The sequence below is a fragment of the Passer domesticus genome, chromosome 1 (assembly GCF_036417665.1).
Source record: "Passer domesticus isolate bPasDom1 chromosome 1, bPasDom1.hap1, whole genome shotgun sequence".
NCBI lineage: Eukaryota > Metazoa > Chordata > Aves > Passeriformes > Passeridae > Passer > Passer domesticus.
The window spans coordinates 126,716,244-126,741,100 of record NC_087474.1 but is presented as its reverse complement, the minus strand read 5'-3'; the positions used below and the strand labels follow the sequence as shown (position 1 = coordinate 126,741,100).

At 45.3% G+C, this 24,857-nt stretch overlaps 2 protein-coding genes across 5 annotated transcripts in view; one reads left to right on the top strand and one right to left on the bottom strand.

The window, feature by feature from the left end:
• The first annotated feature begins 2,293 nt into the window (after positions 1–2,293).
• On the top strand, positions 2,294–4,143 carry CRH (corticotropin releasing hormone). Its single transcript, XM_064387847.1, has 2 exons — positions 2,294–2,602; positions 3,114–4,143. The coding sequence occupies exon 2, from the start codon at positions 3,129–3,131 to the stop codon at positions 3,660–3,662; it is 534 nt and encodes a 177-aa protein (XP_064243917.1). The 5' UTR covers positions 2,294–2,602; positions 3,114–3,128; the 3' UTR covers positions 3,663–4,143.
• Positions 4,144–5,188: 1,045 nt separating this feature from the next.
• The window catches only part of TRIM55 (tripartite motif containing 55), a 35,453-nt gene continuing 15,784 nt past the window's right edge, over positions 5,189–24,857 (bottom strand). For 2 of the 4 annotated variants that reach the window (XM_064387818.1, XM_064387807.1), the window contains 4 exons: positions 24,694–24,818; positions 23,656–23,879; positions 21,528–21,815; positions 5,189–6,296 (listed from right to left, as the gene is read on the bottom strand). In XM_064387818.1, the coding sequence (XP_064243888.1) occupies positions 6,177–6,296; positions 21,528–21,815; positions 23,656–23,879; positions 24,694–24,818 (757 nt within the window). In that variant the 3' untranslated portion in view covers positions 5,189–6,176. The remainder of the gene's footprint in view (positions 6,297–21,527; positions 21,816–23,655; positions 23,880–24,693; positions 24,819–24,857) is intronic. The other 2 variants (XM_064387834.1, XM_064387827.1) reach the window with 1 other exon arrangement.

The following is a 24,857-nucleotide window of genomic DNA, read 5'->3' as shown; positions in this document are numbered from 1 at the left end:
TCTGGAGAAAGGACTTTTATATTCCTAGGCAGTCAGTTCTGCATTTGAAGTGCTGAGGGAAGTGCTTTTTGGTTTATGTATCTGTGATATTTTATATTCCTCATTATCAAGACATCCGACTGTCTCACAGTGTTCCCTGCACTGCTGCAAGCCCTCTCACACATCACTCAGGATCTATGAGGAAAGTGGGGCAATAAGACCATGTTGGCTTAGAAACAAGCTTTTTTTATGAGACATTGCAGACCATGCTCAGAGCCAGGAGTGAGGAAAAAAACGGAGGAGATTGTAGAGGCAGGTTGTAGAGCTCTTGTGAGAACTTGAGGACCCCAGCCTGCTTCTATGTTGCATTTGCTATACCTGGATTTTTTCAAAGGACAAAACTGTCTGCCTGAAGAAGCCTAAATAGTATTGTAAATTATTAAAAACATAACATAACCTGTGCCATTTCTCACTGGCATCAATCGCTTTGTCTTATCCAGATCACACCCCTAATACACACACACACACAAATATTATTTTGATAAAAATTCTTTCTTTTTTTACATTTATGGTCACATTACTTTAAGAGGCTTTTGTTTTTTAAAAGAGTATGTTAAACCTAAAAATGCAGACACTGTGATAAAATCCAACCCAGAGAACATCTGAAGGGTTTGAGTTTAATAAGTACCTCTTACATTTTCCTTCAATTGATAGAACTTAGCTCCTGTTTCTTTGAACCTCTTGTTCTCACTGAAAGCCATGCTGACATGCTTTAAAAACATTCAAATAACTGCTGCTGTGACTAGCTACACAACATATTCTGTTCTGTAATACACATTTCAGTTCATGAATGCCTGAGCAAAAAGTGGTAATGAAGAGCTAAATCTCTGGTACTACTACTTGTTCTTCCATTTGTTTCTTCATGATGCACAAGACCTGATTCCTTGGCACTTTGCAAAAAGTGCATCTGTACTCAATTTTAGGTACAACTAAAACTGAAGTTTAGAGCATCCCTAAGGAGATGCTCAGAACTGGGCTGTGGCCAACCTCATACACTAAGTGGTTTTAACTTTTTTATTTTATTAAGGAAATGGAGTTCAGATTTATCACTTTGCATCAGTATCATGTGACCACCTGCTCTGTCCCAACTCCTCACTGTGATGGGAGACAATCAAGTGTGTGACCACAGGAGTTTATTGTCTAGACAAGATAAAATCAAAAGGTTTTCTGTGAAGTTCTCCAATTTAAAGGGAAGGATATGACTGATGTTTTAACTGAGGCAGTGGAGAAGGAGGGCTGAGAGACATTGGAAAAGATAATGGCATGCAAAATGGAAGAACACACATTACACATGGAATGGATGGTGGGCAGAAGTTATTTCCATAGGCAGCACTTCCTCTTAAAGAGATCAGAGGGCAAGAAACCCAGGTGGAGACATTGATGTAATATGGTCTGGAGCCTGAAAACACACAGGTCATAGGAGAACACCTCGAAAAATGCTCCACGTGGGATTAGGACAGGCCGGCGGGGAAGGCCTTAGCTGAGGAGGGCAGACAGGGAAAGCACACGTCCTTGAAGAGGAGGGGAAGATCAGCTAGCGGAGTCGAGAAGGGGGAAAAAGGAGCAGCTGTAGCCTCCAGGCAGAGATGGGGAAGCGGGGGAGCGGAGCAGGCCCGGGCCGCGGCAGCGGCAGCGGGCCCGGCTGAGCGGCGGCGCTGCCGGCGGGCCCGGCACAGGCCGCGCAGCGCCCGGGCCAGCTCCTGCCCCGCACACGCTCCCAGGCGGCCCTGCCGGCCGTCTCGGCCTTCCCCGCCGCCCCCGGGGCCTTGCCGGCCCCTCTCCCGCCGGCGGGTCCCTGGCAGCTCCGGTGCCAGCGCTGCCCGGCTCCCTGCCGGCTCTGCCCTGCCTCTGCCCCGCGGGCTCGGCTGCGCCCCTGCCCGCACCGGGACCGACCCCGGGAGCGGAGCAAGGACGGACCCACGCAAAACGCGCGCCCCGCGGATTCTCCTGCGCCGACCCGCCGCAGCCGCCCCGTGCGGGCGGGCTCGGAGGCCGGGGGGCCGGGAAAGGCCGGGGATGGAGAAGGAGATTGCCCGGGATAGCAGCCCCGGTCCCGCTCGGGTCGGGTCCCTCCCCGCGGGCCGGCCCGTGAGTGGAAAGTTTCCCCGGAGTGACCTCTCATAGTACGCGCCCGCTAGGAAATCTCATTCAAGTATTTTTGTCAATGGGGTGGGGGGGGCATCCTGCGCCCCGGCCCCCGGCCCGGCTGACGTCACTGCAGAGGCGATAAATATCTGTTGATATAATTGGACGTGAGATTTGGGGTTGCGATAGCGAAACTCGGCCCATCGCCGCTCCGACGGGCCCCCATGATTTATTCAGCAGTAGATCGGGGCACGCAATCGGGCTGTCAGGGAGAGCGTCAGCTTATTAGGCAAGTTCTGCGTGATTCCAGGAGAGGGTCTAAGCTATAAAAATCCCGCGCCCCGGCTCTGATTAGTACCAAATCTGATCCCAAGTTCGCCAGGAGCCGGCTCCGAGGGAGAGCGAGAGGAAGGGACGCCGGGCACCGCCGAGTCCCGCCGCCGCCCGCCCTGCCCTGCCGCTGCCGCCGCCGCCCCAGGTAGGAGCGCGGCCGCGCCCGGGCGCGCAGCGGATGCGCTGCCCTGCGCCGAGCGTCCCGCGGGATACGGGGAGCTGTCCTGGCCGGACAGGGAGCGGGGAGGTGGGGAACGGGCGCTCGAACCCCACAGCTGGAGGGGAGAGCCGCCCCGCCACGGGCACCCCACGTTCCCCCTCTCCCCGGGCGGGGGAAGAGGCGCGGGTGGCGAATACGCGTGGACGCTGCGCAGGGGCTCAGCCCAGCCTGGTCCCCGGGAGCCGGGGCAGATCGGAGCCGCCCCGGGCAGCTCCGGGGCTGCTCCGCGGGGCTGTTCTGCATGGAGCGGCCGCCTCGACGGCGCGGGTGGACGGGCCGGGGTGAGCGCGGCCGGGGGTGCTGTGCGGGGAACGGAGGGGCGCGGAGCGGCGCCTTCAGCACCGGGACAGCGGCGGCGGGGACGCCCCCTCCCCGGCCGCCCGCCGCCGCCGCTCGGCTTTGTAACCCGACCCCCGTCCCCCGTCTGCCCCCGCAGGTTTGGGCCCCGATCATGAAGATCCCGCTGCTGGTCTCCACGGGAATCCTGCTGGTCGCCCTCCTGCCCTGCCAGGAGTGCAGAGCTCTCAGCAAGAGCCCGGCACCCGCCCCTGGGGCTCTGCACCAGCCAGATTTCTTCCAGCAGCAGCAGCAGCGACAGCAGCAGCAGCAGCAAACTCTGCCCGTCCTGCTCCGCATGGGAGAAGAGTATTTCCTGCGCCTAGGCAACCTTCACAAGAGACCCGTTGGCTCTTTCTCCGCCTCCTCCAGCAGCACCAGCCACCTACAGCCCGAAGCCTCCGCCAGCAACTTTTTCCGGGCGGCGGTTCAACAGCTGCAGCAGCTGTCCGAGCGCTCGCCGGGGAACCGAGAGGACGGCGAAGCCGAGGGTGAGGCGGTGGAGAGGGAGAAGCGATCCGAGGAGCCCCCTATTTCTCTGGATCTGACTTTCCACCTCCTGCGAGAAGTCTTGGAGATGGCCCGAGCCGAGCAGTTAGCGCAGCAAGCTCACAGCAACAGGAAACTGATGGAGATAATCGGGAAGTGAAACGGCCCCTCCCCGCCTTGCCAAAGAGATTCCGCAGTTAGCACAAGAATAATTACACCGTCCGATGTACCATAGTGCTGCTCTGATGTCATCTCTTTATTTTTATATAGCTTTAAACCTAGAAGGGCGTACTCCGAACAGCCTCTGTCCCTTGACTAGCATGCACAACCGTGTACCAAGTGCAGAAACACGAGTGTCGTTTGTAACCTCCCTTACCTTTATTTATTTCTCCATTTCCCAGTTATTCTAGTGCCATCGCTACGTAGGGATGTGTGAGCATTGGAAGAAATGGTGCCAAGAAGACAGAAAACTTTTCTGTTGGGGGCAGGGAGGTGGGAGGGGGAATCTCTGTAAGCTACTTTCAATCCACTTTTTTTTCCTGTAAACATTTTCACAATAAAACATCTTTTCAGCGCTCGGTCGATTTGGTTGTGTAAGAGAATGTTTAATATTTATATTTTTAATAAAAGCTGCAAAGTAATGATGCCGTGATAGACTTTCTTGCCTAGACGCCTGAGGGCTGCTCCTCCTCCCTCAGCGCTTACCGGGGCGGGGGAGCACCCCTGGCCCTGGACACCCAGAGCCGCGGGGAGCCCTGGATCTCCCCCGGGGATGTTTCCCTCTCTCCCTCCTTCCCGGGGAGCTCCGTCTTCGCGGGCTCTCCCGCTGTCGCGCCCCGACGCCGCCGGCCCCAGGCTGCTCCCGGGAGCGGGGTGTCCAGGGCAAATCCCAGAGGGCTGCCGAATCCCACCTCTGCAGCCCCCCGAGGGGGCTCCCTGGCTCCTGCAGCCTCCTCCCGCCGGGGAGCAGCGGTGGGAAGGCGGTGAGGCGCTCCCGCATCTCTTTTGCCTTTTCGCATCCTCCCCGCACACGAAAGCACAGGTTCCTCCCCGCTTCGGCTTCCCCCGTCCCGACGGCCGTGCCCGAGCGGGGTCCCTCCCAGGCACTTCTAGGGAGGCTGCAGTGGGTGTGGAGAAACTTCCCGGGAGGAGCTGGGGGAAATCTCCAGGACGACTGGGAGAAAATAGTAAATCCCTCACCCCGAACCAAATCCCAGGGAAGAGCTGCTCCAGCAGCCGGAGGCGATGCGGTGGCGGTGCTGGGCGGCGCTCGTTCTGGGCTGTGCGAGTTCCAAAGCTTTTCACGGAGCTCGTCTGTGCAGCCTCCAGAACTCTCGCAGGAGAGTTTTCCAAGGAGCGTTCTCCAGGGAAAACAGACACCAGCGAGGGCCGGTAGCAACGGGTGTCCAGGAGAGGGCTGACCCCGCACAGCCTGCTAACCAGCCTGCAGTGCCGGCTCACCAGTCCTGCCGGGACACAGCGCAGCCTCACGGCCCCACACAGGCCCCTGCCAAAACAGAGCAGCGAGGGTCTGCTCGGGGATTTGGGAAAGATCCACACGTAACCCTAGTGCAGAGCTTGACACCTGGTCCCCTATGGCACCCAGCGTCCCGGCAGCCTGCCAATCTCTTAAACCCTGCTGAGTGTTGACACCCTACTCACAGTGACAAAAACCACAGAGTCGCCTTCAGTACAGCTTGTAGAGCCTCTTTTAAGACACAAATTTCATTTCATTTGGTGGCTCAACATCTGCAATGCACATGGAACAGGAAAGCCAGCATCTACCTTTTCTACAGCACAGCACAGGGGCTTTAAATTAAACCTTGAGTGAATACCTGTGACCACCTTATTGCACCCTGGTTTCATGTAAGAACATGTCCCCTTTTGTACACACACCGATGGCTGAGAAGACACGGACACAAGTTATGCCTGGACAGACTGGGCAGCACTTCAGCAACTGCCCCACATACTCAGAGCTGTGGGGGGGTCTTGGCCAGTGCTTTGGATAAGTGTCTCTTCCTCACTCCTGCCACTGGGAATTTTCCTTACAAATAATGTGTTTCTGCAAGCGTCATCTGTTGTGGTGTAGTAGGAAGAGCAAGTGCAAAGGAAGAAATGGCAGCTTCCTTCTTCCCTCCCGTGTTCAGCCTCCGCAGCCTGGGAAGCACCAGTACTGTTAGACACAACCCTGACTTGGGGCTGCCAAGGACATGGTAGTGTCACTGAAGTCACCAGCACTGACAAGCGGGGACACAGGAGGATACTGAGGAGAAACACTGTTTTGGCAAAGGATGCTACTAGAGAATATCATACCAGTGTTTTAGCTAAGAACATTGGTGAAGTGTTTACACCTACATGGGGATGTGCCATCAAGTGAGTTACAAAACACTAGCAGTGCTCAGCCTAAAGCTGTAGTGATGCTTCTTCCCCCTTGGAAGCAAGAAAATATTGGAAAACACTCTGACTACAATACATACAGTAATCTGTCCCCATGCTCCCCTCCCTCTCAGGTCTGTCAGTTCAAGGGTATGATGTGGAGGTCAGCTGAGTTCCAAGGAATGAGACCTGCTCGGATGCCCCTTCCCAGGCCAGTTCTGTGCTGACTGCAGCCAGGCTGCCTGTGCTCACGGTCCTTCTGAGGAGAAGCACACCAGAAGCCAGCCAGAGTGAGTCATCACTCATTCAGTGAGTTCAACCACGAGAAGGAGAAGACATGACGAGCCGGCTCGTCACCCCTCTCACTGCTCACGGGAGCTTCCTCCACTCGTCCTTGAGGGTATGGCTCAGAACCAGTCTGCAAAGGAAGGAAAGGTTGATAAATGGAAGAGGAAAATGTGAATTGCATGAAAATCCATAAGATTTCACAACATGCAGGGAAACAGAACGAATTGGGAAAGAAGGGAAAAGGCAGGGAGCATGGAAATTTGGGAAGCTAAGACAAGACTTCTAACACCAAAGAAGTCAGAGGGACTCTTGCCATGACCAGTGTCTGAGGAAGGATTATGCTGGGTGAGCATGTCGCATCTGTGCAAAGAGCTTAGTCCTGAATTGGACCTCTGGAATATTATTGCACTGAAGGTGATAAATGCCTGTTCAGAAGTGATCCTGAGCCAGCTTGGCTTGTGTAGCTGGGCCTCCAGATTGATGTGAACCAGAGCCAAATGTTATTGCCAGTGCATTGCCACTCAAAATGATACTTGTTCTGCTGTTATGAAATCTGCCTTGGAAGTGTTTTCTTTTTCTTTTTTTTTTTTTTTTTAAGTCTTCTAATATTTATTTCACTTCAATTTAACTCAGATGAGGATCAGGAAATAAATAATACAGAGATATAAACGTCAGTTTATATCTGTCTTCTTTTTTACATAGGTGTCCTACACTTACAGTTCAAAAAGGAATCTGGACTTATATACAATAGCTGCTATTAAAAGAAATTTCTAAAATTAGTTGAATAGTTCACAGACCAGTGCAATAGGCAGAAATAGTTTACTAGTTCCAGATCCCTTTGGCAAGGAATGAAGACTGCTTTGTGATAGGATCAGAAATCCTATTAAAGATAAAATATATAAAAATGGGTGATTTGCTAGCTAAGGAAAGCCTTATGTCTTCATCATTAAAACCACAATTTAACTTGCAATATACAGGATTTTTTCCCCTTTGTACTCCTAGATCCACACATACATTATTGTACATTCCTAAAATTAAACCAGCCACACCACCAGTCTTCTTTGTGCAGGGTTTTAGCTTACTTTTGATACCTCAGCATGATCTCAGGTGAACTATTTGATATCAACATACTACTCAATAGAGGGCAAATGATAAAGAAGTATCCTATAAATTCCAACATCTCAGTCATTCATAGAATTGTCCTAAACCAGAAAGTTACTTAAGCAGTGTTTCTAATAGATACATCCAGCAACAAACATTGAAGCAGGGATGCTTTTGAGGAACTGAAGCATTGGTGATTTTACTAAGCATTTTTGTAAGTACTTACTTTGAAGTGTACTACAAGAATAAGTAAAAACTAGTGGTGTGTTAAGGATAAATTAGCTATTGGGCTTCATTCCAGTTACTACCTATTTCAGTGTCATCAACAAACAAGACAGCATGAAGGTATGAAAAGAAATAGATCCCTGTTTATTTATATCTAATTAGAGTTCACAGTGCCATTTTTATCAATATCCTTGATTGCTCTAAATTGAAAGAGCCCTATTAATTTCAATATTATCTGAGAAACTGCTTTACTATTTGAAATGTAAACCAATCTTTGACTTAGATTCATATTTTCAAAACAAGGCACTCATTGCTACTTACTGCAAAACCCAAACAGGGATCTTGCAGTTAACTTTTGCTTGCCAACTTTATAATGTATTTTATGGAGACCACAAGCATGGTGAAAACATGGGAGAAACAGCTGTCTACTTGAATGCAAAAGCCCATTTCCAGCAGTGCTGGTGAGAAGGGCTGTCTCCCAGGCTCATGCAAAAGTATGGTAAAGAATTGGGCCCAGGGGGCCAGATCTTCAGCTGGAAGGCAGCTGATTATAGAAGGTCTGCCTCTCAGCCCTGGAAAGTGCTGATTGCAAATCTTTCAACCTGACTACACTTAAATACATGGCTAAACTCTGAGTTATAAGACATTTGGTGCTGCTCTCTTCATCTTGGCAGATGCAGGAGTGTAGGTGGTTTATTAGTCTTTTGTGATGCTGAAAATTTTGCTTTTGTTTTTGGAAGGGCAGTCAGAGTGCCTGGACTAGCTAAGAGTAATTTTGAAACTGGTTGTACAATTGTGTGCACCAAGGCCTCAGCAGGGTGTGTAAGCAGGCATGGTCCTCACTTCTCACCGTGTAAAAGAATAGGACTGGCAAGAGGTTTAAAAGACAATTCCTCCTTTCTTTTTTTTTTTTTTTTAAATTTTAACCCACACTGGTACCTTGCCATTTCTCTTCCGGTGCAAGGAAGACTTCCTTTAGCACTTTCACTTGCTATTCTAACCAGCCACTATCCAAAAATTTACAGTAAAACAAGACTAACTTTGAAGCAAAGAACTATCTAAGAACACTAAGCTGAGTGTTTAATAGGATTTGGACCCAATATATAAGAAGAAAGAAAGCACAATGCAATGACTTAGACTGGCAAGCTGACTGCATTACCCTGTTAACCAGTGCTGCTGGTACTGCATTTCAAGCACAACAATCTTTGTCTGCATCACTGCCAAAATTGTATTTCATAATGTGTTAACTCCTTCATATTTTGCTGCGATGACATCTTCCTCTGTCAGCAAAACAATGTTGGAACTCCAACACATTCCCACTGGGTTTGGCTGGGTGAAGCATTTGCTCCTGCACCTTGCTGCGCTCAGCAGGCTGCTAGTCTGCAATACCTCCATGTGCCTTTCCAAAACCAATCATTTTCCATCACGCCCAGCCAGGGGTGAGGCAAGCACAAAACTGACAGTAGGGCCATTCCTTGGCTTTTAGGCTTGTGTTTTCACACCTGTGACACTTCAGTGTTTGTCTCTGAATCACACAGTGACTGAGGTATGCTGTCTTCGTGTAAGACAAGAAACCATCAAAAGGTGCCAGCAGCACCTTTGTCCGTGTTAATAAGTCCATTCTTCCCTTCCAACAGCAGCCCACACAACTCAGAGTTATACAGTGTGCTGGAATTGTCCAAGACAAAGATTTCAGCTGTAGATTTTACAGAAAAAGACCTGTTTTGAACCACGTGTCTTGATTGTGAAAGACAATGCAGAAACAGGTCTTTGGGATTAAGACGTGACCGCTCTGCAGGTCCTTGTAGTCTCATGCTGGATTATCTTGCTTTCCCTGTTACTGCAACCCTACTCTGCTCCCAGAGGAAAGCTCACTGCTGAGCATGGCACAACCCTTGCCACATGCCTTTAAGACAGTCCAGATTCAACACTTCATTGTGTCTGTCCATTGCTATTAGGTAACTTGTCAAGCTTCTGCCTGAGCTTTATCTTTGTCTTGGAGATCTCCCGGGTAGGACTTGTTTTTCCTAGAATAACAAGTCCCAACCCTTTGGGTCCCTAAAAGTAATAAGGAATAACTAAAGTGTTTACCTCAGATTACATTCATCACATTAGGCCAATGCTGAGAGAGTGCTGAATACTTACACTTTGATTTATGTTTTCCCTTGTGGTGTCAAGTGACATCAGATGGTGCTTTCAATAAGCACCAGGAATTTTCACCAGGCCAGCTCATGAAGTGGGGAGAGAAGAACACCATGCATGACTGATGGTTGGTTTTGTTTTTCCCATAAGCAGAGTCCAGGCTGGAGTTTACTTGCCAATTCTGTGGAGGTGCTGAGCAACCACAACTCCTACTGAGCAGCCATTCAGCACTCCTCAGCATCTGGCACGCTGGAATTTGCATGAATAAACAGTATAAGGATCTCAGAGTTGAGCCTGATGAGTCGTTTCAAAGTTGCAAATATTCAGCATCTTTCAGTATTTGCATCCATAAGCAGGACTCTACTTGAAACTGTGTAAGGTTCTTGTAAAAGGGTGTGGGGATGAGGAAAGAGGTCAGTGGGATGGTTTGTCATAACATTTTCATTTATTAGGTCCCAGAAGTTATCCTGTTTGTGCTGAGGGAAAATATGTAGTCTAGGCCTTTTATATATTTGAAATACAATGAAGTCTTCACATTGATTTCTGCTTTACCAGCACTAACCTCAGCAGCTTTTAGGCACAAAGGCTGGGATAAGTATTGACAAACTTTAGCCATCCAGACACAAGATACCCATTCAAGCAAACTCTGTTCATCCCCTCTAATGGGAGTGATCAGAGAAAGGCACAACCAGGGGTGATTTGTCCCATCTTCAGAGAAGTGGATTGCACTCTGGAGGTTTCACTCTCTACAGACCCTCTGGGCGACTGGGTTAGACTACATCTGGCTTTTAAGCAATGATACAAGAAAGATTCCAGCCAAGTATTTCAGTATATCAAAACACTCCTTGATAGGAATTCAGAACTCTGACTGCAGTATTATTTTACAAGATCACAAACTCTTAAATTTAGGAAGCGGGAAGGAAAGGTGAAGGGCTGAATGGCTTCATAATCTACTTTAATGTAGATGGATGAGGTGGTTGGTTACAACCTATATGAATATTTTCTGGAGCAACAATGCTACCCAAAGAAGGTTCTGCCCCTTGGATCCCCATTCACCTCTTCCTGCTTTGGTTCCATGGTTCACTGCCCTTTTGGATTGCTGCAGCTCTTTGAAGGGCTGTGCTGAATGGGAATGTCACTGGAACAACATCAATTTTTTTACCTTTTTTTTTGAGGTGAAGGAAGATATTTTTAAACCTGGATCATTTGAATGATTTGATTTCAGCACAGCTCAACACACAGCTGCCTCAGCACAAATGCCCTATAAGTGGTGGCATCTGGGAAGCAATAAGAGGCAGGGCCATTTGGCAAAAAACTCCTGAATCACCTTTACTGCCAGAGGAAAAACTGGATCCACACCCTTAGAGGCACATGAACTACCCAGTGCCTTTGCTGCCTCCTCTTCATCCACCAGGAGAGCAAGGGTGTGAATTTGTTAGAAAGTGTGGATATTGGAGAGAGAACCAGTAAAAATACAGGTTTCTTGCTTCCGTGATTTCTGTAGCTTCAGAAAATGAGCTAGAAATTAAATTTAATTCCCATTTTTAGCTGGCTTGTTTAGAAACAACCCCCAGTGTTGACAAGAACAGGCACGATTAAAAAATGCTAGCTGGTTGCAAAGCAATCACAGAATCTGTAGGCTATGTTTGTCTGCCTCAAATGTCAAGTGTTACACTGCTGGCACTCAACACTTCCAGGCAGCGGAAACAAAGGGAGCACAACAGGTTATTTTTAAATAGTTTAAACTTTAGTTCAAGCATTTTGTTTTCATATTTTTATGCAGTCTAGCTCCTTCAGCATAACACCTGGCAGCTGTCACGTATATCACAACAATATTGTTTCAAAGCTAAGAGGCTGCTTATTTTGCATGGATCATTTTTATCAGTGGGAATCAACAGAGCATTCTCCAAAATATTTCTACAATTACCTGCCACAGAAATACATAAGGTAGCTTATAAGGAGACAAAATTATATGCACAGACAAGCTCCATCAGACACAGAATTAGACATACCACTCTCTTAATAGTGGTCAGTAATGAATTTTAAGTCCATCGGGAGGAAATGCCTTTCTTCAATAGATCATCAATATATTACAATTAACACTTTGTGAATTATGTCTAATGCAGTCTCATACATAATGATCTCAAAGTGATAAAATATATTTCAGAGGAGAACAGCCCAATTGGCTTATTTTGGTATAGGTTCCATGCATCTCCAACGGGACATGGAAGTCCAGACACTTGAACCTGTGGTGGAAACTGCATTAGAGCATGGTGGGGGGGAGCAGCTTTCTTCTCAGCATTACTTGGGACAAATGACATACAGTTTCCCTATAAAAGTCACCTTTTTTTTTTCATAACTCAAAGAAGAAAAGGCAGAAATAGCATGCTTGTTTAATATTTGACCCACTCCTGCACCTCATTGATCCAACTTTTTATGGAGAGTAATTAACTACATATTTGCATGAAACCTAGTCCTTCTACTGGCCAGGAAAATGAAGGAAACCCAACAGGAGAATCTTAAAAACATGTTAATATTAAGGCTGCATGATCAGAACAGCCTGTCCTGCATCTATCCACACTATTCTTCATTCCTTTTGGAGTTAAGGTTTTTTGGGACCTCCTGATTAATCAGCCTTTTACCATTGCTGCTCACTTCCAGCCCTGCTGGAGAACTGTCTAGCAAAGGAAGGATCCTATTGAGAGGCTGCAGGAGTAAGTGCTGGTCACGTAGTACATGCTGGTCACCAGTGCCAGGAAGCTACTCATGAATACCAGTTCTTCCCTCTTCCTCCTACTGCTGCTTTGTCACACAAATAGATATGAATTCAGATTAACAAGTTAAATGTGAAGTAAAGACCTTCCAAGAACTTCTCCACGGCAGTAATCAATCTAATCTGCATTGTAGAAACTTTGCTGTTAGCTTTCAGGGAGAAGTAGCAAAAATAGTAATGCTTTAATGTCCTGTCTCTGTCAGAGAGTCTTTCCTTTGACTAATGTGGACTTTTGTATTTCAAAGCTTTTTCTTCCTCTGCAAATGGAACTTTTGGAAATCCTATGAATGACACAGTGGTAGTTCAGGCTGTGATTCACCCCGGAGCTCCATTTGTGGGATCAGATAACAGAGCCAGCATAGCTTTGAGGTGTGTAGACATACACATCCCATGCTTGGAGGCTCATCCCGAGCTCTGTCATTGTGAGTGACTGGCTGACCTGGCTCTCGTAAGCCTGCAGGGGGTGAGAGTGGTGTACGTGAGCTGTGGGCACAGCACAGCCTCTCTGAGACACAAAACCAGTGGAGGTGCAAAAAGCCAGATTGTCAGCTAAAACAACCTGCTGCCATTCCTTAAAGCCACCACATCACAGAAGAAGAAAGTCTTGGCCACAGTTACAACATTTTTTTTCCCTCATCAGCTGTTGCTGCTACCACTTTTTCTTTGTGTGCTCATTTTTCCATGTCTCCAGTTGCCTGAATCTGCTCCTTACTGCAACCACAGCAACCGAAGCTGTTATCCAAGCTATGACTCCACTCCAAAACTCCAAAATTGCTCAGTGAGTAGCACTGTGATTGCCCAGATGGATGTCTGTCATGTCAAATCTCACATTGTAATCTCTGCTGCCCGTTAGCAATGCTGGCCTGCTTGCACAGCACTCGGCCAAGTGATGAGTGAGATATTAAATCGAGTTTCGTTCTGTCCATCTCACACTGTTCCCTGTGAAATCCAAGGAAGTTGTGATAAATTCTGCTCTTAGAGCTTTGGATTCAGTCACAGTTATTGACAGGGTATAGAGTATAGATTGCAGTCACTGCCCCCAGAGGCAAGCTGGGAACTGACCTGCATCTGGGCAGGAACCAGCTCAATTTTTCTTTAAAAAGAAATTTATTTATTTTATAAAATTAAATTTTGAATTTGTCCATAAATATAAAAACAAATGTATTTTAAAAACAAATATTTTGCCAGATGTTGAAGAGGCTCATCAGCACTAATGGGGGAAATGACAGCTACATTTTCTTGGTAAGGCATTTTGTAATAGAATAAGTCATACAGCAAGTGTTTCATCATGAACGAAAACCACTTCTGTGTACAGAAGTGCTGAGCCAGGAGTGCTCTGAGTGACTGATCTGTATTTCGATCACCATCTTCAGTGGCTGAGATAGACTCAAGCAGATTTTATAGGGTGCTCTCTAAATTGAAAAGAGCAGTAAGAAATTCAGATCACTTATCCCCCAGGACTGTGAGATCCTCATTCTCTGCTCGGTCAAAGGCATGATGTCTGTTTGACATCTGTAGCATGGTTTGAACATCGCAGCACCTCTTGGCTGGCAGCCAGGGATAACAGGGTTTTTTAATTAGTCACTGGTCTCTTACTTAATGACCTGAGGAAAATTGCAAAGATGCCAGGAATATATATCACCTGAAAAGAGATACAAGACTGAATCATCACTGTTTGATATGTCTGTCTCCCCATTTTCCATTTAGTTTTGGCTGCACATGCAGGCCCCCTGGTCTTTATCTCCATGTTCAAAGCACAGTCGGTGGGCACTGCAGAGTGCTGCATCCAGCCCCTCGCCTGCTCACAAGCCTGGAAACCCTGCCAGTGGAATGATACCCTGCCCAAACATAGGGGCTCAGGCCCAGTTAACTAATTATCACCACTGGGATTTTCAATCAGATAGGCTGGCATTTAAATATTGATCCATCTCTAATGGTTACAGGACCGCCAGTGCTGCTTTCCAGAGGTGAGTGAATGGCTGCACTGAGAGCCTGGGCTGTCTCAAGGCAGTAAGATAACTAACCAAATAGTCCAAAAGCAGATGGTTTGTGTAGTTGTGACAAAGATCTACCACAAAGTGATGTAAACCAGCAACAGTTCATCTGTGATGAAGAAATATTTTTTGTTTACATTCTATTTTCCTTTCCAAAATCCTTAACAATGAGCAGAATGAGTGATGCTTGGAGGAGGAGGCTGAATGGAGGTAGAATTCAGTATTTAAATGAGCTAGTCATAGAAAGACAATGTCTAGGTGAGCCTGGCTTTGTATTAATTTCAACAAGAAAAATAATTTTGTCAAAACTGTCACTGTGGAGATGCTTTTACTAGTAATAGACTGAAAAAAAATGAAATATCCATAAATCAGATGATATCTATGACTCACCAGACAAACAGCAGAGCAGACTATTTGAGGGAAAACTTCAGGTGAAGTATTTGCCACTCATTTTAATTATGAGAAACTGTTGTCTGAAATCTGGTCTTAATGCATTGCCCTCACGACTCATCACTGCTGTCTCTGAATCACCCAGATAATTCTCAAAATTAAGGGAGAGGGAGGTGTTAAAAGAGGAACAATCAAGACTTTGCTGATGTCCTCTGCATGTATTGCCAAACTGAGGGGAAAAAATTCACTTGAAGCACAAAGTCGAGAAACAAAATGGAAATTTACAGGCAAAATTTACCACCAACTGAACATCAGCCTGAATGGCCACGGATGTAGCTGCTATCACTGAGTCCCAACTCACTGAGTCAAACTACCGAGAAGCAAAGGCAGGATTTCTTGGTGGTTAACTGAGTTTCTTGCATCTAGTGTTTGTTCAGGTACAGGCTGAGTGCTCCCCTCCACCCCACCCCCCCCAGTGAAATTTAAGAGATGTTTAGAAAGAAGATTGAAACAGTTTGATTTGGGCTTCTACACCAGCTGATTCAAGGGTCTCCTACAAAAAACCTCAGCTTCGTGGAGGAGAGATTACTCATTTTCATTCAGTCAAACCTTGCAGATTTTTTAATGGTGCAGGAATAAAGCCATCAATTTTCCACCTAAGAAAAGGTAAAATACAGGTATATAAAGAGCTAGGTTGGAAATATCAAGTTGATTTTTGCTGTCTGCATTCCTGGATCTCTCATAAGCACTAAACACACTTGTTGCAGGGAGGAGAGAGCTTTTGGAGCAGCAGCAGGAAGAGCTGCAGCAGCTGGAAGAGAGCTACCTGGGCCATGCCTGTGGCTGATGCTAAAAAACTTCTTGATCTGCTCTGGGGGAAACTGTGGAAAGCTTGTTTTGGGAATGGAGACCATTTCTTAGCACCATTCCTGCAAGATCCAGCCTCGCAAGACTGCCTTCTCTCGAGCAAGAAACCCCTCTTGGAGTAGCTAGCTTGAAGTGGCTGCTCTTCCTTACCTGAGCGGATTGGCAAGACTGAGTTTCCAGTTTGGTGAAGAGAACATTTCTTATTTGTGTTCTGCTGCCATGCTTGTGCAAACATTCCAGAGCAGCCCTGTGCTAAAATGTGGGACCCTGCCTTTTATACCCTGATGGAAAAGTGGAGGTATGTGAGCAAAGAGCACAGCGCAATCTCTTGGCCTGATTTTGGTTTTCAATGATCTTATTTTGTCCATGTTTTCTGCATATTGACAGGACAACCAATCAGCTGAAACTTAGCTAAATACTGACCTGTCTGATGTGATTTGAAGCTATCTCATGAAAAAAAATGTGAAGGATCACCAGCTGAAATTGAAGTATTCAGCAGCAGGGCAAAGAGAACTACAGTACATGAATACAGAGAAGACTGTCCTTATGGTAATTCTGGCAGATGGCATAAGGTTGCAAGCAAGTAATAGAAAATTTTAAAACTAATGAAACAAGATTAGCATAGGCCATTCCATTAGTATTTCTCCTCCCAAACAGTTCAGTCCTGATTATATTTTATATCCTCGTGGAATTAAAGCACTGCATTTGCTGGCTGCAAAAGGAAATTAGATCAGGCTACTGTTTGCAGATGATTAACTTGCATTTCATTTCAGACTAAATGTATATGCTGGAGTCCTTTGGAGCCACAGACAGACTCTTTTCTTATGGGGAATTTGAGCAGCAGGATGCAGGGTCCAGTACTTCATCTTAGGTGAAATAAACTGGGTAACCACAGACACAGACAAACCAAGACTTTCATGAATGCTCCCAAATTTATATGGCTTCACTGCATGAGAGATGTTGCCAACAAAACATGATTAGGGAAAGCTGTGGGACTCCAAGATCTCTTTCTCCCATGCACTGGAAAGGGCTGCTTGCTAATGTCTGTGTCACCCACCACTAACACACCCCTCCCCATGGTGGCAAGGCTGTTCATTGTTGCTATTCCTGCTCCCCGTGCTGTAATCATTTGCTGCTGGTTGTCATCTCCAGAGGCTCAGATCTCCCCAGCTTTAGACACCGAACAGAGGCAGCTGGGCTGGGAGCAATGTCACCTCACTCTCAGCAGGCAGGTGGGAGGGGAGCCAAGGGAGAAGCAGCAGCTGCTGCTGAACTTGCTCTTGCTGGAGATGCCTCTCCTTCTCCATCAGAGGCAGAAGCAGCCCGTGGTGACCACACTGCTGACTTCAGCTCTCCCTGAAGGAGGATGAAGCTGTGTGATGCAGAGTTACCTATTTTGTTCGTGCTGAATAATCTTCTTTTGGCCCTTCTTACACCAAGCAATCTGCACACCTGTGGCCTGTGACTCCTGTTGCCTTATCCCTGCTCCCACACTCTGGAGGAAAATTATAGTTGCATCAATACAATTTCTTAGAGTGAAATGACCCTTAAATAAAGTAAATGTTGGGAATTAATGGGGGAACTGATCTCTTTTTGCTGCTGAAAAACAATGAATTCCCTATTGTTGCATTCTATTAAAAGAGCCTGAAAATAAATTATATGCTGCTCTTATGATGACAGTCATGCAGATTTATATTACTATTATAAATAATTATACAGTTATACAAAGTAATTTTGTTATTTAACTTTTGGGGCTTATCACACAAAGGAACAAGGGCAGTGACCTGATCTTTCATATGAAAAATAAAGACACATAAACTGTCTAACCAGCCACTTCACTATGCATGGAGAATAAAACCATTTTTATGCAAATAGAATCTGAGACCAAAATGCCTTTTTCCTTCACCTCCTTTCTACTTCATTATTAAATAAATCATAAAGATGTCACTGAAGACCACATTAAAAGAGGTCTCAAATTGTAGAAATAAGAGCTTTCTGCCTTTGTCTATTTTTAATTTCAAAAGGTATTCTGAATTGAAAAAAAAAAGAGAGGGGAAAGAAAGCATAGTGCTCTTCATATGCCTGATTTCCCAGGAATAAAAACAACCTCTATGTCCTTAAATAATAATACAAGTTTTCAAAACCAGACAAAAGTAAATGAAGATTAAACTATGATCCATGAACTTGAGATTTGCATTGTCCACTGCTTTTCAAATTCAAATTACTACCAGACAGTGAATCTTTTTGCTAATTAATGCAGCTAAAGTGTAGATGATAACTTCTATCCTCTCCCTTTTATTTTTTTAATCGAGAGATATTTTTCAGTCGTAGTGCTGGAAGTTCTGCACATCAAAGCTGAATAATAATTTGTCCTTTTTCATAGATGCTCCATATAATGTACAGGGCTGAGACTACAGTGCAGAAAGTGAGCAGGCAAAACCAATCACCTTTGTGTTGAAGAATAGATCAACATTGAATTTTTCTGTCATTTGAGCAAATACCCAAAAGTAATTACAGTTGTTTTGAGTCAGAGGTTTTTGGTTTTCAGTAAATAACGTTAAATATCCCAGCTGTAATACAGAATTCTCTGTAGATCAGTCATATCACACTGAAAATTGAACACACATGTATGTCTTACCTAAGAGGGGCACAAATTTGAAGCTTGAGGATAGTCATGGATATTGTCTACCAAAAAAGGGATTATTCCAGAAGAAATGTTATGGAATATTCAAGGTTTAGATTACAGAGTTTGTATTTGGGACAACTTCATTTGGTAGTGAAGTTCTTTGTCCTTTATCTTGTGGATATTTCAGCTCTTAATGTGACCTAAGGAAAAAAAAGCCTTTGTCTACACTGGGTGGGATTCCTGCAAATGCTGCATTTCAGGGCCATGATTGGTGCTCCATGCTCACTGGGAATGTGCAAGAGATAGCTCTGAACACTGGTGGGACCTGAAGGGAATGTGGGGTGTGCTGTGTGAGCTGGGGTGTGAGGGGACCCTTCCCACTATGTCCATGGGGACCTCTGGAGAGTGGGGCTCGAGCCATCCACCCAAGGGAGCACAGGTGGTTTGCTTTCTGTGGTGATCCTGGCAGCAGGATTATTCAGTGGATTTGTTTTCCTGACCTTAACCCCTTTGATGCCAATTATTACTCTCCAGCTCTTCCTTCCCTACTTGTTGGACTGAAAAAGCTTGGTGTTCTTCACATCTGTCAACCAACAGATTCTCCATCCTGCCGGTCATCTGAATAGCAACTGAAATACAAGCCCATATATCTGCAAGAGTAAATGTCTCTTTTCATTTTGAACCAGGGAGATGCAATATTTAACCATGCAGGAGTAAGCTGAAGGGTGGCATTTGTGAGGAGGAAGAAATGATTTAGGCAGCTTGTGTTGTGAACTAGCATGAGGTTTTTGGATAGGAAGAAAGGGAAAAAGCCCTTTAAAGCTATGTAGGAACATCACCAGATACACTATTTGAACTGTTAGTTAATGGTAAAATGAAATATTTCCTACCCATGAAAGTACAAATCATGTATTGAATCAGATTCCAAAGGCGATGTAGTATGATAAGAAATGCCAAAAGTGTTATGCAGAATGCTAACTCCTGTGAGAAAATAAGAAGAGTGCTTCACCAGTGTTGTCATCACATGAGCTAGTCATTAGCACTATGTTCCGTGAAAAAGCTCTGTTTCCACAGCACTTTTCCATGATATACTTTAATTAGAAGAAGGGAGTAAATACAGTGGTGTGAAGAACATCAGCTGGGGTTTAAAAGAAAAGGGAGTATAGCACTTCAAAGTGGGTTGAGTAGAATCACATGCAGGAAAAATACAAAGTTGAAGTTCACATACTTGAAAATGATCACTGCCCCATGACAGCAGTCATTTCCTTTGAGACATAGACACATCTCAGCTCAGATCCTTAAATCTGACCACAGCATCATCTCATGGCATCACCCTCACTCAGTTACTCTTTTTCTATTCTTCTGCACATTTCTGCTTCTTGTGCTTTCCTATCTCTTGCCGTGTCTCCCGCCCATTGGCAATCCCATCCTCAGCTGTTTCCCCTGCTCCTTTCTCCCACATCACCAGAACCATGAGCTACTCTTCTCCACATCCTCCTCCTCCTTCCAAAATGCCAGTATCACCTGTGATCTGGGAAAATATCGAGATGCAGCAACCCCAAACTCACATGCCAGCAAGAACTGACATCTTTCCTATGTGCCTGTTTTTGCTCCTGGTACCCAATGAAGAAAGCTGGGTACCAGGCTGCTGTCATTTTTCAGACACAAACACAAGTTCTGTTCCTTTTCTTGTTGCTGGGGCTGAGGGGTGCAGACCACACTTAGGCAAGCTCCCAGAAAACTAACCTAGAACAGAATTTTCCTACCTATTGTGAGATTAGGGTGCTTGGTCATCAGTGTAACTGATAAGAGGAAACAGCACCAATAAATTTCACTGTGAATTTACTTTTTGCCAGCTCATTTCAAATATACTTAAGAAGAAAATGTCATAGTAGATTTCATAATTTTAAAGTACTTGTGTTTTTAATTCCACTCAAATATTCTGAAATCAAACCCTGACTTGAAAAATTAGCCACAATTTAGTGGTCAAATGTTACTTTTGTTAAGAAAGTCAGCCACAAAATTCAAGTATCACTGACTGAAACCTCTAGCAGAGGATAAATGCCCCTTTTATCACATCTCTGAGAACTCCTTCTTCTAACTTTTTGCCTAGCACGATTGTTTATCTATTGTCATACAATTTTTGACTATATAGCTGCTTATGTATGCTATATAGCCATCTTCAGTCTTAAAGGAAACAGCACGAAATCCTTAATATCCACTTTTTCTTTCTCTCTCTCACACACACAGACACACACATAACCTTCTCTCATTGCACACATACAGGTAATTGCTTTGTTAAAACATGCAGCTAGAACGTGTAAATTACGATGGTTTGATTTACAGGGTGCTGCTCATGGGCTGGTCACCAGACACTGGAGCAGGACCTGGTGCAGTGTGCAAATCCTTGCACAGCTCCCTCAACTCTGTTCCTTGTATCTTTGGGCCACATGGAGTTTGTATACATGTGCTGGAGGAGGATTATTCAAATTCAGGTTATACCAACTCTAATGTTGTCATTTTAAGGAAAACATCCTCCTGTGCTCAACACATCAGTATCTGTTATCCCATCATGCTGCTGAGTGTCTAACCCTGAACTGAAATGTATCATCTTCATGCTCTCTTTTAATCAAGTCTCAAGAATCCTTGGAGCAAACCCTCTGCCACAGATCTGAACCCAGGAAATCACACTCCTTACTGCGAGGCAAGCAAACACGCAGGAAGGCTCTGGGTGTTTGCACAGCTTTGTGTTCACATGGGGAAGCACTCCAGGTGCAGCCACAGAGGTGCAGAAGGCGAAGCCAAGCCATAGCTGCTCGACCAGTCACGGTAGGACAGCACATACACAGATTGTCAGCAGGTGATGAGATAAATCTCAGGCACAGGATTTCTCTGCCACTAACACATGCAAACATCTGATGTGCAGCAACATCACCGGCCTCTCCAATAGTTCCTGTGCGTGAGTAATTTGGATTACAGCTGGCACAAGCAAGGTGCACTGGCAGGTAAGCACAAGCAACCACCAGCAAGCTGCTTCGAAGCTGTAGTCAGCCTGTCACACATTGAAACCATCTACAAATCCAGTGGATTTGCTGAAACGACAATTTGTGCTGGTTTTGTATTTTTGAAATTGTTCTTATTCTTTAGCATGCAGAGGAAAATGAAGTCACATTTTCCTTAACAATTGGTGTTCCCGCCTTGCTGCACGTCACAGCCCTCTGGGGTGCCTTGGGGAGCACTGACCTTGGACGTCGCTGCAGTGGCATTACTTTCCTTACCACTCCCTGGTGCACTCTCCTCGATTGTTGCTGCTGTCGGGGCTTCTGCCTTCTTTGCACTTGTTTCCAGAGAAACAGGAGTCCCTACTTTCCCCAGCCCGCTCACCGGGCTTGAGCTTGGACTGCTTGGTTGCCGTGACTGGGACTTATACCAGCTAGGGTAAAACAAGGGATCGATGGTTTCTGCTGTGGCCGGCACTTGAGTGTCAGACTCGGGAGTCTGTTGAGAACCACTTGGTGTCACAACAACATCCTTAATCAGGACAGATAAAGAGAAGAACAAGCAGAGTGCACCACGTTACCTTCCTGATGTAGTCACATTGTTCTGCATGTTGTGTTAGATATCACTGCAAGGCATAGGTTTGTCCTACTAACATGATCTGAAAGAATTGCAATCAAAATGCAAAGCAAAAGCAGCTATCATTTGAATAACACAGACAAGAGAAAGAAAATAAATGAACCCAAAACCAGAACAGGAGGGTAGAACTAGCTGGGAAGGGGGTGCTAACTGAGAAAGGAATGAGCAAGGGGTTCTTCAATTCAGATAAACCCTCAATTCAATTCTAAAAACTTAAGAAATTCTGCATAAGAGTCTCATGAACCCATACCAGCCATGAATGACAGGTGTAGGTACCTTCAAATGGCTTGTTGGGTTTTAGGTTAATAACACTTTTGCCGATGAGTCTGTTGATAACAGCAGTCAGAATAAAGGGAATACTGGAGAGAAGCATTTGCCCACAAGCCTTGCCATCAATGCTGTAAGCCAAGCACTGCTGCTCTGCCAGGAACAGGAGCAGCCAGATGAACTGCACCTCTCTACCTGCATCAAGATCTTGGGGTTTCTGCACACACAGTCTGCTATCACCACTGCTTTTCTGCCTTGCCTTTTTACACCAGAAGGCAAAAACTCAAATACAGGTATCCCCCACACCACAACACCCACATACCATGTCTGACTCCCTGCCTATCTCCTAATGGCATTTTACAATTTCTAGAGCAGCATGCTGTACCTTTCTCACTTAAGCCTTAGAAATTAAAGAATTCATGTTTGTGGGCAGAATTGCTTATGCCTAGTTCTTGTTTGCATAAAACCCTGCATCAGTCAGGGGACACAAGTTTAGTTAATACAGTGCAAATCTTCAATTTTTTATTTAATCAGTAAAGGCTGATTTAAGAGCATCTTAACATGACTGATGAAAACTCACACATGTTTTTAGATCAAAGAAAGAATGACTCTACAGCCTTTATTTTCACTTGTTTTATGCGGGGAGCTTGCTACAATCAAAGATTTCTTGTTTTCGCATAGGCCTCCCCAAATACATTCACAGCAGCCTTCACCCCTCAGCAACTTCACTGAGTAAATTGTCTAACAGGAGAATTTGCCGAGTTAATGGTATTCAAGGCAAATTAAAGCAGCACATGAAGTATATTTTTAATGTATGTCTTTTAGAATATGCAGCAATTATAATCTCGTTCTAATCAAATTCCCTAAGAAAAGTGTTGGCCTAAAATATTCACACCCTGAAACTGTTTGCTATTAGGTTGTAAGAGGCAGTTTCCTCTCAAGTTTGGTGTATGATATTTCTGCATCTACCTAGATATTTCCCAAAGATGATCAGAGCAGAAGGCAGCAAGTGCCATTCACAGAAAACAGATTAAAAGTATAATCTAAAACCTGGTGGTGGAAAGCTTCCTAAATCCAGACAGAATGCCAAGTTCTCTTAGCATAGATATTATAGCAGTGATCTCATTTATAACAGTTAGTCTGAGTTAAATCACAGCAAGCAGAACATTTGTTGTAATACACTTGACTCCCAAACAGAGTCTTTTTTATTTATCACTTATGTATCCTATATATATATCTTAATTTATCTAGCAGCTAATTTTTTGCTTATCAAGTGACACATGCACACGTTGAATTAAAGTTGCATATATGTGTACAAGGGTAATAAATAATTTTTGCCTCCAATGCATCGACTCCCTTAGCCCTGCTCCTGAGCTATGGTGCCCACAGGACACAGGGGAGCATTTCCTGGCTCTGCCAGGTGCACTCAGCAAAGCTGGCATGGCAGTGGGGCAGCAGAGACATTTACCTGACCAGCTGGGGCAGCCAGCACTGGTGCTGGAGTGGGCTCAGCCAGGGGCTCTTCCCCTGCACTCTGTGCTTCAGGGTCCTGCTGAGGTGCTTGTGCTGCTCCCTCTGACCCTTCCTCTTCCACCTCTTCCTCCTCTTCCTCCTCTCCTGATGACTCTGTATGGACTTCACCCAAGCCTTCGCCATCCTCTGTCTCCTCCTCTTCTTCTTCTCCCTCCTCCTCTGATAGAACAGGCGTAAAATGACAGGATGAGCACCATGTGAAGATGGCTTCAGACTTTAAGTAATTAAAAAGCCATTTGCAACTGCATGGCAAAGTCACTGACAATCTTCTGCCTGGCAGAGAGGGTGTTGGTGAGGAGCCTGCTCCCACCAGCCTGGACTGGGCACTGCCATGGAGCTGCCAGCAGGAGCTTTGGGGCAGGGAAGACACTGAACACACATGCTGGTTAAAATCTTAAGCTGGCCCTTTCCATGGGAAGTAGGACAGAAATTCCTGTCAATGCAGTTATACTCATGAGGGATGTGCAGAATGTTTTGGGGAGAGGCTGCCTGGGATCTGGCACAATCTGTCATGAAAAAAGTCCTTTTTCCAGTTCTAGGTATATGTTTGTTTTAATGCCATTGAAGCTGTCCTCATAATTCTTTACTGGGTCAGTGCTTTGGAATGCATGACTGAAAGCTTGAGATACCAACATGCCTAAACCAGACTGTCAAACTTGGTCAAACCACTGCTTTTGTGCCATCTGACAAATCCTGTGGACTGCAGTCATGGCTCAGGTTGTTTCCAGAGCAAGGCCTCTAGCACTGGATTTTCTTTTGTATAATCACACTAGTTATCCTACAAAATTTGCAGGGCTTTCCTAGGACTTCAGAGAAATAAACCTAGATTTGATTATAATTGATACATAATGCTCTGGTTACATTTTGGCATAGAGAGAAATATCTGATTTGAGGTTTCCTGCTTAGTACCATCATGTGAATCACACACAGCTGCTATATAAGAAAAAAAATTTTGGTGAAATAAATTATATACCTCTGTCAAAATCAATTTCTCGTATTATTTTTTCTTCTCTACTGAGGTTCACTGTGAATTGGTTCATATTCTCATACCCATCCTCTATTTTTTCCATTTGAAATCCTTTAGAAGCTTCAGTAATTCTAAAATAGAGATTGGTTATTGGCATTGGATTTGAAGAT